The 13,496-nt window shown below is 32.4% G+C and overlaps 1 protein-coding gene across 1 annotated transcript in view; it reads left to right on the plus strand.

The window, feature by feature from the left end:
• Positions 1-13,496, plus strand: part of LOC143042518 (sterol regulatory element-binding protein 1-like) — a 47,719-nt gene that overhangs the window by 18,328 nt on the left and 15,895 nt on the right. The window contains exons 7-9 of the mRNA XM_076214873.1: positions 3,994-4,249; positions 4,735-4,901; positions 7,991-8,153. Of these exons, the coding sequence (XP_076070988.1) occupies positions 3,994-4,249; positions 4,735-4,901; positions 7,991-8,153 (586 nt within the window). The remainder of the gene's footprint in view (positions 1-3,993; positions 4,250-4,734; positions 4,902-7,990; positions 8,154-13,496) is intronic.

A 13,496-nucleotide genomic window follows, 5' to 3' on the forward strand; every position in this document is an offset into this window, starting at 1 on the left:
GGGTCCAAATTTAAACTTTGTTTGATTTCATCAAAAATTGAATTTTTGGGGTTCTTTGATATGCTGAATCTAACTGTGTATGTAGATTCTTAATTTTTGGTCCCGTTTTCAAATTGGTCTACATTAAGGTTAAAAGGGTCCATAATTAAACTTAGTTTGATTTTAACAAAAAATGAATCTTTGGGGTTCTTTGATATGCTAAATCTAAAAATGTACTTAGATTTTTGATTATTGGCCAAGTTTTCAAGTTGGTCCAAATGGGGGTCCAAAATTAAACTTTATCTAATATCATATGCCAAAGGTCAACTATATTTTGTATATGGAAATATTTTATGATCTATATGTCAGTCCCGCAGGTTTATTTGACCATGACCTCAATTGCACGGTTCATTGCACAGTGTTAAGTTTTTGTGTTTTGGTCTATTTTTCAACTATAACTTATAAGTAATAGGTCAACTATATTTGTTATATGGAAGCTTTGTTAGCTGTAAATGTCTGCCTGGCATTGTTCATCTGACCTTGACCTCATTTTCATGGTTCATTGGTCTTTGTTTAGCTATCTTGGTTAATGTTAAGTTTATGTGACAGTTGTAATAAAGCTTTATACTTAGGACTATCAACATAATATCAATGATTAGTAAAGAAGGCGAGACATTTAAGTGTGTGCACTCTTGTCTTATATGTCACTGTTATGAAACTGATATTTGATATTGTACTTCTATAAAGAAATAGAGAACCATCTAGGTTGTTTAATTAACATTTAATATATACGTTCTTGCTCCAGGGTTTGTTTAGGTAATTATGCACATGCTTATAGTTTTCTTGACTTCAAGGGGTATTCAAGAAAAATTCACTCGTTCTGTCAATAAACATTGTATTATATTGAAAATGATTGCAATTTAAACCGAGGTATGTGTCTGAAAGGAGTCATGACCACTGACCCAAACGAAATGTATTTAGAGTTATGAATGGGGTTCCTCCTAGAATTAACGTGGGAAAATAGGTGAAAAGATACGAAGTGAAATACCTTCCCTCACTCTGAGTCTCAGTGACTGCTGTGGAAAGTAAACTAGGAATTGAAAGTACAAAAATAAAACACTAGTTTTCAGTCAATAACTTGTGTTTTAGTGTATAAACTCTCTGAAATTAAACCACAAATTTCCATACTACAAAGGGATGGTTATAAGGGGGTAATGGATCAAATCATTAAGCAATTAGGGGCAAAAAAAGGGGGGACAAGGGTTTTTCTGTTAAAGAACAATTTAGACAATTTTAAAGCAGTGTAAGGGAGGTAATCCAATTCCAATTAAAATTTAAAGAAGAGTGTTACATAAATGTTTGAATACTTGTTATACGACCGCAAAATTTGAAAAATTTTTCGTCGTATATTGCTATCACGTTGGCGTCTGGGTCGTCGTCGTCGTCGTTGTCGTCGTCGTCGTCGTCGGCGGCGTCCGGCGTCCGAATACTTTTAGTTTTCGCACTCTAACTTTAGTAAAAGTGAATGGAAATCTATGAAATTTTAACACAAGGTTTATGACCACAAAAGGAAGGTTGGTATTGATTTTGGGAGTTTTGGTCCCAACATTTTAGGAATTAGGGGCCAAAAAGGGCCCAAATAAGCATTTTCTTGGTTTTCGCACTATAACTTTAGTTTAAGTGAATAGAAATCTATGAAATTTTGACACAAGGTTTATGACCACAAAAGGAAGGTTGGGATTGATTTTGGGGGTTTTGGTTCCAACAGTTTAGGAATTAAGGGCCAAAAAAGGGCCCAAATAAGCATTATTCTTGGTTTTCGCACAATAACTTTAGTATAAGTAAATAGAAATCAATGAAATTTTAGCACAAGGTTTATGACCACAAAAGGAAGGTTGGGATTGATTTTTGGAGTTGAGGTCACAACAGTTTATGAATTAGGGGCCAAAAAGGGGCCCTATTAAGCATTATTTTTGGTTTTTGCACCATAACTTTAGTATAAGTAAATAGAAATCTATGAAATTTAAACACAAGGTTTATGACCATAAAAGGAAGGTTGGGTTTGATTTTGGGAGTTTTGGTCCTAACAGTTTAGGAATAAGGGGCCCAAAGGGTCCAAAATTGAACTTTGTGTGATTTCATCAAAAATTGAATAATTGGGGTTCTTTGATATGCCGAATCTAACTATGTATGTAGATTCTTAATTTTTGGTCCCGTTTTCAAATTGGTCTACATTAAGGTCCAAAGGGTCCAAAATTAAACTTAGTTTGATTTTAACAAAAATTGAATCCTTGGGGTTCTTTGATATGCTGAATTTAAAAATGTACTTAGATTTTTAATTATTGGCCTAGTTTTCAAGTTGGTCTAAATGGGGGTCCAAAATTAAACTTTGTTTGATTTCTTCAAAAATTGAATAAATGGGTTCTTTGATATGCCAAATCTAACTGTGTATGTAGATTCTTAATTTTTGGTCCAGTTTTCAAATTGGTCTACATTAAGGTCCAAAGGGTCCAAATTAAACTAAGTTTGATTTTAACAAAAATTAAATTCTTGGGCTTATTTGATATGCTTTATCTAAATATGTACTTTGATTTTTGATTATGGGCCCAGTTTTCAAGTTGGTCCAAATCAGGATTCCATATCAAGTATTGTGCAATAGCAAGAAATTTTCAATTGCACAGTATTGCACAATAGCAAGAAATATCTAATTGCACAATATTGTGCAATAGCAATTAATTTTCAATTGGAGTTATCTTTCTTTGTATAGAATAGTAGTTGATAATATATGTTGGAAATTTGCCAGACATGACTATGATGTCATTTTCTATTTTTATTTGCCAATAACTTTATGTAAATAACTTCATTGGAAATTTGCCAATATAAAATGTTGCTGATGAAGCTTTTTTTCCTTATCTTATCTAAAATGTTTTAGATAATGTATGTTGGAAATTTGCCAGACATGACTATGATGTCATTTTCTATTTTTATTTGCCAATAACTTTATGTAAATAACTTCATTGGAAATTTGCCAATATAAAATGTTGCTGATGAAGTTTTTTTTATTGTTTTATACAATAAACAATGTATATTCACTTTTACTACCAACCAATCTTTACCATTCAGTGATAACAAGCACTTTATTTTACATTTTAATATTTTATGATGTATTTAAAAGAGTAGTTATTGTTGCAAACTCCATTAGAAATTTGAATTGATATCAGTTTTGGAAAAAGGGAAACAGGGATGTGAAAAAAGGGGGGGGTTAAATTTTTCTCATTTCAGATTTCATAAATAAAAAGAAAATTTCTTCAAACATTTTTTTGAGAGGATTAATATTCAACAGCATAGTGAATTGCTCAAAGGCAAAAAAAAACTTTTAAGTTCATTAGACCACATTCATTCTGTGTCAGAAACCTATGCTGTGTCAACTATTTAATTTTAGATTTAAATAAGAAGAAATCTTTAATTGATTTGTAAAATCTTGACATTTGTTTTTTGTAAAAAAACCCATGTAATGTCAAAAATTTGATCACAATCCAAATTCAGAGCTGTATCACGCTTGAATGTTTTGTCCATACTTGCCCCAACTGTTCAGGGTTCGACCTCTGCGGTCGTATAAAGCTGCGCCCTGCGGAGCACCTGGTTTTGTATTCTTTTGGCAGTGCACTGTACACCAAAAAATTTGAAAACAAAATGTGGGTGAATGTCATTTTGAACATGTTTTCAAAATTTAACAACAAACTCCTCATCTAATCCTACAGCATTTAAGAGTAAGAGCTATGGGAGATTGGCTCAAAGTTATAATAATTTGTTCATAATTATGTGAAATATATTCCAACGGTCATTCCCTAATGAGTTGTCATGTTAAAAAATCTAGCTCATCGTTTTGGTTGAGAACAAAGTAGATTTCATATTCCAGTCATATGGAACTGTATTAAGAGTGGGAATATTTGCTGCTTGACTTCAATCAATGACTCTAAATATTTTGACTTTTGTTTTTCTATACAATTTTAGGCAGAATATTCCTGGGCTACTGAACAATACAGAAAGGCATTGCAATGTATTGGCAGACCTTTGCCTACATCAAATTTAGATTTGTTCTCTTCTCTTGCATGGAATTTATTCCGTCAAATTTCTCATCAGCTGTACCTTGGAAAATGGCTGTGTTTGAAATCTGGGTCAATTAGAAGACGTTCCAATGATGATGTGATGTTGTCTGCAAAATATGCTGCAGTTGTCTACCACAAGCTTAACCAGATGCATATGACAGGTCAGTTTCATCAGTTATGTTGTTGAAAAATGTATCATTTTCTCAGTCAAATTACAAATATTATAACATAGATATCTGGATATAGGAAGATGTGGTGTAAGTGCCAATGAGACAACTATCCCTCCAAATAACAATTTATAAAAGTAAGACCATTATAGGTCAATGTACGGCCTTCAACACGGAGCCTTGGCTCACACCAAAAACAAAAAGCTATAAAGGGCACCAAAATTACTAGTGTAAAACCATTCAAATGGGAAAACCAATGGTCTAATCTATATAAAAAAACAAGAAAGAGAAACATGTATAAATTACATAAACAAACAACAACTACTGTACATCAGATTCCTGACTTAGGACAGGTGCAAACATTTGCAGCGGGATTAAACATTTAAATGGTACCAGACCTTCTCCCTTTTTCTGAAACAATAGTATTACATGATGTCTTGAAGTGCTGTTTTTTTTGCAATTTCTTATATTTATTGTAGGTCATATTGCTGGTGGGAAGTGGACAGGTTTGCATATTGGTCTTTGTGCCGTTAATTTGGCTGAAGCAAGTGGTGATTCCATGTCCATGATTCAATTATCTGAAATATATGCCACGTCAGCACTCAGACTGCAAGTTAACCCACTATGGAAAACACTTTTTCTTTCGGTTAGTATATATAATCAGTATTAACTTGGTTTGAATATAAAGAACTCTAAAAAAAAACTACCTATAGTAAGAGTATAACAAACATTGCCTGTTCCTGACTTGATACTAGGAGTATAACAATTATTGCATGTTCCTTATATAATAAAGATAGTAAGGCAAGACTCTTTTTTTATCTGTTCAACTTTGGTCCAGTTGACACTAAAAATAAAAATAAAACCTTTAAAAGTGACCTTTTTTGTAAATTTTTTTTTAGAATTTCTTAAAATACAAGAACAATGAAATGAAAACAGACCAGTATATTAACCCTTCTATTAATATGAACATAAAAAACGTTTTTATGGCCCCGAGTTTTCGTTGCCATATTATAGTTATACCCTTGTCCGAAATTCTGATATTCTGTTATTCTGCAACAAACCATTATACAGAGTTTTTTTCTAAACGACTTCAGATATTGGGCTGATTTTTGGTATGTGAGTTTACCATGATGAGTTACAGATCAAGTTTAAGTTTTGTTCCGCTCCACTAATTTTTGACGAAATTACTGGCTTTGGACTTTAATAAATTGTTGAAAATCACAGTTATACAGATTTTTTTTCTAAACGCCTACAGATATTGGGCTGATTTTTGGTATTTGAGTTCACCATTATGAGTTACAGATCAAGTTAAAGTTTTGTTCTGCTTGGCTAAATCATGCCAAAATTGGGGGCTATGGACTTTGATAAATTGTTGAAAATCACAGTTATACAGACTTTTTTTCATAACGCTTTCAAATATAGGACTGATTTATGGTATGTGAGTTACCCATGATGAGTTACAGATCAAGTTTAAGTTTCCTTCCGCTCTGCAATTTTTTGCTGTAATTTTGGGCTTTGGACTATGATACATTTTTGAAAATCAGTTATACAGAACTTTTTTCTAAATGCTTTCAGATATTGGGCTGATTTTTAGTATGTGAGCAAACCATGACTAGTTACAGATCAAGTTTAAGTTTTGTTTCGCTCTGCTAATTTTGGGTTTACAACTTTGAAAATTGTTGAAAATCACAGTTATACAGACTTTTTTTATACGCCTCCAGATTTTGAGCTGATTCTTGATATGTGAGACTACCATGATGTTTGTGTCCACATGTGTTATTGAAATTGCACATTTTTCAACCTTTCGAGACAGGGCCATTTGTGTCGCTTTGACACATCTAGTTTCAGTCTGTATGTCCTCTAATTTAGATTCATGCATATGCAGCAGGCAAATATATCAACCTCCCTGCATATATACTAGAAATGTATATTACCAGTCAGAAAACCTCTAAGTGTATGTTTGATAACTATTTGCATGTATATACTGTATATAACTTTAACTTATAAATTGAAACAATGCATTAAAAAGGAAACATAAACATTAATTATAGAATAACTAATGGAAGAATTCAAATAGAGAAAAATATTCAACGAGTGACTAAACAACACATTAATTCACGAATGCACGTAGCGCATGAGTTAATTATCAGTGTTGTTCGATCAAGAGTTGAATATTTTTCGATATTTGAATTCTTTAATTTGTTATTCTTTTTATTACATTGCCATTGGCAAATGGCTTTTTTTAAAGAAATTAATGTAAAACATGAAAGTAACTGACTTTTTTCTACGCATTTACAATTCGTTCTGATCTGCCGTTATCGACATCTTGACAACGTTATTGTTGTATGACGTCAGAGAGTGAAATAACCACATTTATTTCACATGTTAAATTATCATTTTTTATTTAACTGGGAAATCAATGTAATTCATTGCAACCAATGTAGTAATCAAAAATTTTTAACCAAAAGTATGTTAATGCATGTGGAATGTGGAATTTTTCCTTTTGGGATCAATTTTTGTCTGTCAGCACTGCCATTCATGTGGCCTTAGTCATTATCGCAAGAATCTAGATTTCGGTCATAGCGTGTCCACTTCCCATTAAATACAGACTCTTATCTGTAGTTCTACAATATTATTCAATAATATGCCCAATAATTTAAATGTTGGACAAAGAAAACTTAACAAAAATAAACAATGTTTGGAAAGGAATATGACATTTTTAATGCAATACATAGATTACATATTTACTTCAGGTTAATTTCACCAAGTTCTAATGAAGTAATAGCTCATTTAGCAAAAAGTTAGAATAATTTGATGTACTCTCTCATGTAACAAGTACCGTGGAAAGTGGTTTTAAACAAATTGTTTTTATGAAAAAAACATGCCACCAGCTTAAAAATCATTGCTTTAGCCTCTTTTTTGAAGTCATAAATCATTTATGCCTTTAATTTCTTTACTTTAAAATTGCTGTTTCATGGACTTGGTAAAAATTAAATATTACCGATGAAGAAAGCGGGTATTGTAAACACTGGTAAACCACAGATTTTATATTTGTTCTGATAATTTCGTAACAGTCGGCAGGATAAATAAAAACAAAAGAAAGAAGCACTTCTTTTATTATGCCCCACCTACGATAGTAGAGGGGCATTATGTTTTCTGGTCTGTGCGTACGTTAGTCTGTTCGTTCGTCCGTCTGTCCCGCTTCAGGTTAAAGTTTTTGGTCAAGGAAGCTGAAGTCCAATCAACTTGAAACTTAGTACATATATATGTTCCTTATGATATGATCTTTCTAATTTTAAAGACAAATTAAACTTTTGACCGCAATTTCATGTTCCACTGAACATAGAAAATGAAAGTGCGAGTTTCAGGTTAAACTTTTTGGTCAAGGTAGTTTTTGATGAAGTTGAAGTCCAATCAACTTGAAACTTAGTACACATGTTCCCTATGATATGATCTTGATATGATCTTTCTAATTTTTATGCCTATCTATATTTTTTACCCATTTTCACGATCCATTAAACATGGAAAATGATAGTGCGAGTGGGGCATCCGTGTACTTTGGACACATTCTTGTTTTTATTCTAAAATCGGGAAATTGGAGTCAGCAGATCTCGTTAAACAGATAATAAAAAAAAGTCTGGCCTTAGAGTATAATAAACATTGCCTGTTTCTTAAAATAGTCAGAGTTAAACAAATATTGCCTGTATCTGGCTTGATAGTAACCCTTTTTTTCAGAGGTACTTTCTGGGCCGAGCTAGGAAGTTCTGTGTTTTGAGTCCAGATCATGTACCAGCTTCATTACAATGGCTCTCCCATCCAGAAGGACACAGGTTCTTTGTTGATCAGAAATGGCAGCTTGGAGGGAAGGACAGTCTCTTTACAGCATTATGCAATCAAGGTAAATAAATTAGAATGTTGAAATTTTTTTACTTGAAGTTTTAACATATTAAGTTATACTTGAATAGGGAATTAATATATGTAAATTTATGAGAAATATAAAAAGGATGAGAAATGAAAAGGTTTTTATACTGTTGCATAGATACCAACCATTACGATTTTTTTACGACCGCAAAATTTGAAAAATTTTTCGTCGTATATTGCTATCACGTTGTCGTCGTCCGAATACTTTTAGTTTTCGCACTCTAACTTTAGTAAAAGTTAATAGAAATCAATGAAATTTTAACACAAGGTTTATGACCACAAAAGGAAGGTTGGGATTGATTTTGGGAGTTTTGGTCCCAACATTTTAGGAATTAGGGGCCAAAAAGGGCCCAAATATGCATTTTCTTGGTTTTCGCACTATAACTTTAGTTTAAGTGAATAGAAATCTATGAAATTTTGACGCAAGGTTTATGACCACAAAAGGAAGGTTGGGATAGATTTTGGGAGTTTTGGTTCCAACAGTTTAGGAATTAAGGGCCAAAAAAGGGCCCAAATAAGCATTATTCTTGGTTTTCGCACAATAACTTTAGTATAAGTAAATAGAAATCAATGAAATTTTAACACAAGGTTTATGACCACAAAAGGAAGGTTGGGATTGATTTTTGGAGTTGAGGTCACAACAGTTTATGAATTAGGGGCCAAAAAGTGGCCCAAATAAGCATTATTTTTGGTTTTTGCACCATAACTTTAGTATAAGTAAATAGAAATCTATGAAATTTAAATACAAGGTTTATGACCATAAAAGGGAGGTTGGGTTTGATTTTGGGAGTTTTGGTCCTAACAGTTTAGGAATAAGGGGCCCAAAGGGTCCAAAATTGAACTTTGTGTGATTTCATCAAAAATTGAATAATTGGGGTTCTTTGATATGCCGAATCTAACTATGTATGTAGATTCTTAATTTTTGGTCCCGTTTTCAAATTGGTCTACATTAAGGTCCAAAGGGTCCAAAATTAAACTTAGTTTGATTTTAACAAAAATTGAATCCTTGGGGTTCTTTGATATGCTGAATTTAAAAATGTACTTAGATTTTTAATTATTGGCCTAGTTTTCAAGTTGGTCCAAATGGGGGTCCAAAATTAAACTTTGTTTGATTTCATCAAAAATTGAATAAATGGGTTCTTTGATATGCCAAATCTAACTGTGTATGTAGATTCTTAATTTTTGGTCCAGTTTTCAAATTGGTCTACATTAAGGTCCAAAGGGTCCAAAATTAAACTAAGTTTGATTTTAACAAAAATTAAATTCTTGGGCTTATTTGATATGCTTTATCTAAATATGTACTTTGATTTTTGATTATGGGCCCAGTTTTCAAGTTGGTCCAAATCAGGATTCCATATCAAGTATTGTGCAATAGCAAGAAATTTTCAATTGCACAGTATTGCACAATAGCAAGAAATATCTAATTGCACAATATTGTGCAATAGCAATTAATTTCAATTGGAGTTATCTTTCTTTGTATAGAATAGTAGTTGATAATATATGTTGGAAATTTGCCAGACATGACTATGATGTCATTTTCTATTTTTATTTGCCAATAACTTTATGTAAATAACTTCATTGGAAATTTGCCAATATAAAATGTTGCTGATGAAGCTTTTTTTCCTTATCTTATCTAAAATGTTTTTAGATAATGTATGTTGGACATTTGCCAGACATGACTATGATGTCATTTTCTATTTTTATTTGCCAATAACTTTATGTAAATAACTTCATTGGAAATTTGCCAATATAAAATGTTGCTGATGAAGTTTTTTTTATTGTTTTATACAATAAACAATGTATATTCACTTTTACTACCAACCAATCTTTACCATTCAGTGATAACAAGCACTTTATTTTACATTTTAATATTTTATGATGTATTTAAAAGAGTAGTTATTGTTGCAAACTCCATTAGAAATTTGAATTGATATCAGTTTTGGAGAAAGGGAAACGGGGATGTGAAAAAAGGGGGGGGGTTTAAATTTTTCTCATTTCAGATTTCATAAATAAAAAGAAAATTTCTTCAAACATTTTTTTGAGAGGATTAATATTCAACAGCATAGTGAATTGCTCAAAGGCAAAAAAAAACTTTTAAGTTCATTAGACCACATTCATTCTGTGTCAGAAACCTATGCTGTGTCAACTATTTAATTTTAGATTTAAAAAGTTTGAAGAAGAAATCTTTAATTGATTTGTAAAATCTTGACATTTGTTTTGTGAAAAAAAAAACCATGTAATGTCAAAAATTTGATCACAATCCAAATTCAGAGCTGTATCACGCTTGAATGTTTTGTCCATACTTGCCCAAACTGTTCAGGGTTCGACCTCTGCGGTCGTATAAAGCTGCGCTCTGCGGAGCACCTGGTTGCAATTTTGCAATCAAAACTACGCTATTACAGTCCAAGTCGAATAGTTACAGATTCCCCGTCATTGCCGTTTAATTTTGTAAAATGCGGATTTTTATCATTGCTTTTCCAGCCTGGTCCGGTATTTAGAAAATGCCAACGTAATGCTTCCAGTTTCTCAGGAGTTATTGACCTATCGCTTGGTAACTAACTGACTTCCGAAGAGGCAAACTTGCATTTTATGAAGTAGCTTTCCCCCCTTTCTGGAATACATACTTCAGATAACTTGTTTAAAGAAACATGTTTTTGCACATCACTTTGCAACCATTCGTCAGTAATTTTTTGGTAAATTCACGTTTTTGAATGATTACTGAAAAGTTTTCAAAATTACTGAAAATTCGAATGATGTCATTAATGACTTTAAAAAAATATACACATGGAAAAAAGTATTGCAACACCTTGATTTTTTAAAACTTGAAAAATCAGTCTCTTATTTTGGATGAAATATGATAAAATATTTGTAAAATAATATTGAAACGTAGTTAATGATAACATAGGCTTTAAAACGATAAAAAAATGTATGAAAAAAAAAGTTATATGTAACCAAAATTTTTATAACAAAATGAAGTGTTTTTTGTACAAAAAAATGCATTTTACAACTTTTACGGTAGTCAAACTTTACAATGTCAGACATTTCAAAATAAATCTTTAGATGATTGTTCACATCATGGTTGATCGTTATACGCCAAAGAATTAGTACTTTGTGCGCAGCCTCCATTCAAACAGATAACCGCATCTTAACGTCTTCCGATTCCTGCAATAAGTCGACTAATTTGTTGCTAAGCTAGCAGTAACCATTCTTGACAAAGGGTATTGCTTATTTCATGACTTGTTTGAAATGGGGTGTCCTTACATGCACTTTGCGCCCAATAGTGTCCCAAATACAAGGTTGGCAAAAAAGTGGTCAATACTAGTATTGACCATGCCAGCGGTAAATACCGGTAAATACCGGGAAATACTGGCATTTACTGGCAAATACTGGTCGATTGAAATTTTAGGTGGACAATACTATTAAAACCACTCTCTACAATGGTCAATTACTGTTAGCAATGAAATAATGAAAGTGTTAAAGTCAATCTAAATGTTCTCATTCCTATTTTTATTGTAAATTCTTTATAAACAGTGATTTACATATACAATTACTTTTTAGTACAAAAGCTAAAAACTGTTTAGTCTCTGCTAAGGGAACTCTTCAGGTGACTTTTGCACTGACTATAGCATTATGCACATGTATGCACTGGTTTTGTTATTGTATTCAAATATTGTATAAAAGTTCCAAATATGGTCTGTACGTTTCCGTTTGGAGTTAAAGTCAAGGTGGCTCAGAAGCCATAAGCATGCTAAGAGTAAGTTTAAGGTCCTTTGTACCTTCCATTTACTGTAGGAAAAGATGATTTCACAGTTGAATAAACAGGAAACATTTTATTGTTGAAGAGCATCTACAAATATCCCTTTTATTACTTTCAACCTATGTTTTGTCATCAATAAATTGGGGGCTGTTGTTTTAGTAATCAATTAACACACCTAGCACATGCCAGGTGATAGCCACTAGGGCACCTGTAACTGCATTTACCTGTATTATTTACCTGTAAAAAATATGTATTTTCAATTAAAATAATATCTGGATTTACAACTGTTGAAATAATTAATATGTCAATTCTTTATAAATCTATAGTTTATAATATCATAATTTATAATATAAGGACTAAATTTGGAGGTATAAGTGTTAAAGATGAATAAAACATATCAAATTCATTCATATCAGCTGACCCAGCTTGCTAAAGATTAAAAATTAAATATATTTTACTTTTAATAAAGTTTTTCCTTAAGTAAATAGTAAAAACCACCATGAAAATTTCAATTGACCAGTATTTGCCAGTATTGACCACTTGAAGAGTATTGTCCGGGGCGGTAAATACCGGTAAATGCCACCGGTAAATACCAGGGGTGGTAAATACCGCCCAACCTTGCCCAAATATGCTCGATATGGTCCAAATTCGGGCTACGATTGGGCCAAGGAAGATAAACCGAATTTCATTGGAACAATGGATCTTCCTCAACGACGCTAATTTCCAACTTTGGCGAGAGCTCTGCACTATATTTGATACGGGCATCTGTGTGTCTGTTCGTAGGCAAAGGTCACCGAAATGGTATTATGGCACGATAACCAGTAGCGATGAGCCGATCTCGAACAGTTCTTGTTTAAAGGCTCCTGTATGGTCATCATTCTCTTTTTAGGATTGTATTGTTTGCAATGGGTTTCCTTCTGACCAACCTTCATTATGCTTTATTTTCCCTAGAAGATGTTATAGGGGGTCTTCTTGACCTCGGAAGGTCTTTAACATCGTTTCTTGCCTGATTTTTATTCTCAAAATGACTTATGGTGGAATGGTGATGACCAACAATACGTGCAATTATCACAGCGACATACCTGCTTCCCTCATGCTGAATGTCTGCCATCTTGCTGCAGTTATTAGTTGTAGATGACCAATTACAAGGTGTCAATAACATAAATTTCTAAACTTGGTTATTTTAAGTGTTGAAAACAATGAGGATTAAAACATCTGTTTTAGTGTTTACGAGTACAGTACTTTCAGTAGCTGCATGTGCAGATAAGAACTGATAGAGTCGATATTTATTGATTAAACTTCAGGTGATATTTAAATAATGTTTAACTAATTCTATTTCAACAAATTATTTAACAAAAAAATAAAAAGTGTTTTTTTAATTTGAATTTCAATTTGGTGTTGCAATACATTTTTCCATGTGTATAGTTTGTTTTTGGAAAGATTAGAACTTATTCTAAATCTTTACTAAGGCACTGGCCTCCCTAACAACACGACAGGTTAGCTACTGTTACTAAATGTGTTCACACTGAAATATAGTTCCCTATGGTTCTCATGTATGTGCAC

Source organism: Mytilus galloprovincialis, chromosome 8, assembly GCF_965363235.1.
Source record: "Mytilus galloprovincialis chromosome 8, xbMytGall1.hap1.1, whole genome shotgun sequence".
NCBI classification, from domain to species: domain Eukaryota; kingdom Metazoa; phylum Mollusca; class Bivalvia; order Mytilida; family Mytilidae; genus Mytilus; species Mytilus galloprovincialis.